Genomic DNA, 3,286 nt, shown 5'->3' with positions numbered 1-3,286 from the left:
AAAAAAAAAAAAAAAAAAAAAAAAAGAAAAGAAAATTCATACACTAGAAAAATAAGTGTTATGTGCAAATTTTTTCTCCCATTCTTCCTCTAGAAACTTTTTTCTCTGCATGGGTATATTATTTTTTATTTTGTTCTCAAACTCTCTTCCCCACAATTAAAATGTTTGGAATAGCACTTGATTTTTTTTTTTCCTATCAGTCCTTCGGACTCTTTCTCCACTTTTGTTCCAGCAACTAGGGAGAGGGGCCCCATTTCATACTTTTTTTAAAAAGCTATTTCAAATACCTTGAAGAACAGTTTGGACGAGTGTCTCTTAAGAGTCCTATTTTATTCTCTTGGCTCTTCTTCCATCCTCTTCCTGTTAGTGTAAATTCCTAAAGTATTATATTATACCTTTTGTTGGCATAAATGAGTAAGCAAATTTTGTTTGTTGTTTTTTGTTTGAGAAGGGGTCTCACTCTCTCCACCCAGGCTGAGGCGCAGTGGCACAATCACAGTTTACTGCATCCTCAAACTCCTCGGCTCAAGGGATCCTCCTGCCTCAGCGTCCTGAGTAGCTGGGACTACAGGCGCAGGCTTCCACACTCAGCTAATTATTTTATTTTTTTGTAGAGGTGGGGTCTTACCATCTTGCTCAGGCTGGTCTCAAACTCCTGGGCTCAAGCGATCCCCCTGCCTCAGCCTCCCAAAGTCCTGGGATTACAGGTGTGAGCCACCACACCCAGCCCAGATATTTTAGTTGGAATAAGATAATGAGACTATCCCAAAATGTCTTCAATATTTTATATTAATCAATTCTTATTGTGTTTTAAAGCTGTAAAATGTAAAGCTGAATTTGATTATGCATCTGTGATCATTATGTAATCTCACTGAAATGTGAACAATTATATTCTTTCCTAGTTTGATGTTAGTATTTGACATATGAAATCTGTAGTTACTCTTAAACAGGCCCTTTGTTTTGGTTTAATTACAGGGTTGTCGTTTTGGAAAGTAGGCCAACAGAAAATCCTACTGCACACAGCAATCTCTACATCTTGGCTGGACATGAAAATAGTTACTAAGCAACAGAAACTGATCTCAAATGACAGGAAAATGAATATACTCCACTGAAAGGAAAAATAAGGAAACTCAATACAAACTGCACTATGATTTGCTTTAACTGTTATGGGTTATATTGCAAATGATCTGTACTTTAGGGTAGAATTCAATATTTTCTGCAGCTGGAAACAGCTAGTCTATCTCTTGCCACTGTGTGGTGGTTATATCAAGTTTGCTTAATAAAAGCTAAGAGACAAATAGTCCTCTAGTTCCAGGAAACACAGTCTTTTTTTAAAAAAAAAAAAAACAATAATGTTTGTAACAAGGGTGTCATGGTATTTTTAGATAACTCATGATTATCTTAAGAGAGATAAATTTAGTGATCATTTTATACCATGTCTTATTCCTTCTTAATGAACATAACTTGATAAATTCTCAAGCAAGGTTTTCACTTTTATATTGGCCATTCTGTATGTTTTTGTAAAATAGAATATTTAATCCTTATTTATTAATCTCTTGCTGGAGTGGTGTAATGTATCTAACTTTTGGCAAAGGAGGGTTGCAGAGCAGCTTAAATTTTTTTATAATGTATAAGAATTTTGTTTATCTTTTAAGAGTAGTAAAGTACTTTGAGTGTTTGGGGTTCAACACACACATGCAATTTTGCTTAACAAAAGTATTTTATAATACAGTTTCATACAGAATTACCTTAAAAGGGAGTTTTATGTTTTCAACTACAGATAGTTGTAAGGGATCATACAGAAGATATTGATGATAGTTGAAATAGTCTTAGAAGGGGTGTGTATATCTAGGTGTGTCTACCATGTGTATGTATTCTTGACAAGCAGTATAAAATACCTGTGATTTTTCTTTACATTAGGGATAATGCATAAGGAATTAATCTTCATATATATTATCATCCCTAATGTAGAGGGGAGAAGTATTTAACTGCCCATGATATGTATTTTACTTATACTATGCCAGAGAGGAAACTGTAAAGTAATTACACATGTAATCTTGGGTTTTTCACATACGTAGGTATTCATTTTGAGTAGGTTTAAGAAGAAAAAAGATCTTTAAATGAATTGAATTCCGATGGGATAGTATCATTAAGTATTTAAAAGCCAGTATTCTAAAAATAATAAAGGGTAGGGTCATTTTGAGTTTGTTTTCTTTTGCTATTGTTAATATTCAAAATTAAAGTGTTACATTGGTACCTGTTGTCTTAATGCATTTATTGAGAACAGCATTGAGATGATGAACAAGGGGTTAGCAATAGCAAACTATAGAATTATTTTGACTAATTAAGAGGAAAACAGTATAAGTATCTCATTCAGTATTTAGCAATTCTGTAAAATAAGTATTATCTCCATTTTTCAGATGAGGAAATAAGGGTTTAGCAAGGTTAAGAGATCTACCCAATTTACACAGCAAGTTAGCAGTTGAGCCTGACCATGAGTCTTCTGACTCTGTTCTTTTCACTATGCAATATGCAAACAATAAAATGTTATACAAATGGAATATAAAGGTATTTATTCTTTTAAAATGCACATATGATATGATTTCACTAAGTGTGTGGCTGTTTATTTTGGATATGTTAAGAATACTGGATACAGTAGATGACAGGGGACCATCCTCAAAACAGAGGACATTTACATGATGGATAAGAAGGCCAGCATCCTCCTTTTCTTACTGAATCCTGGAGCCAGATCTTTAACATTCCACGACGGAATACTGAAGAGTCTTCTCTGTGAAATCTGACCAATGCAAGTGAAGAGGCCTAATTAAGATCTTGATGTCAGCCATGTCCCGGCTAACCTGCCCAGCTACAAAACACTACAGTGAAAATCATAGTTGGCATGCCCACTAGCCCACGCATTGTGTCTAGACCTTGCAGTTAGTCTTTTAGTCCTGTGCTCTTAAAAATGAGCAAACAACCAAGGATTATAAATAAATGAAAGAGAAAAAACAGTCTAGGGAAAACACTTAGAGGAAACAGACTATGAAGGGTAAGGAGAACATCAAAAGAAAAAGTATTTTCAGAAGGATGTTGCAACCATGAGTCAAGGGCAGGGGACTTTTAAAAAGTTGGGTTTCAAAAAAACAAAAAGAGCTCTTAGAAAATAGTATGATAGCATAGCTGAATAATTCAATTAGAAGACTTAGAATATAAAGTTAAAATTCTCAAAAAAATTTAAAAATGGAAATGTCAAAGAAAAAAGTTAAGAAAATTGACAGCCCAGGAG

The 3,286-nt window shown here is 34.1% G+C and overlaps 1 protein-coding gene across 1 annotated transcript in view; it reads left to right on the top strand.

Annotated features, from left to right (window-relative positions):
- MAP4K5 (mitogen-activated protein kinase kinase kinase kinase 5) overlaps positions 1–2,561 on the top strand; it is a 112,351-nt gene extending 109,790 nt beyond the window's left edge. Inside the window, 1 exon segment of the mRNA XM_017849464.1 lies at positions 976–2,561. Coding sequence (XP_017704953.1) covers positions 976–1,063 — 88 coding nt within the window. The 3' untranslated portion in view covers positions 1,064–2,561.
- Positions 2,562–3,286: the final 725 nt, after the last annotated feature.

The sequence above is a fragment of the Rhinopithecus bieti genome, unplaced genomic scaffold (genome assembly GCF_001698545.2).
Source record: "Rhinopithecus bieti isolate Rb0 unplaced genomic scaffold, ASM169854v2 scaffold_29928, whole genome shotgun sequence".
In the NCBI taxonomy this organism is placed as follows: Eukaryota; Metazoa; Chordata; class Mammalia; order Primates; family Cercopithecidae; genus Rhinopithecus; species Rhinopithecus bieti.
The sequence above is the reverse complement of the archived record's forward strand: the minus strand, read 5'-3'. Positions and strand labels throughout refer to the sequence as shown.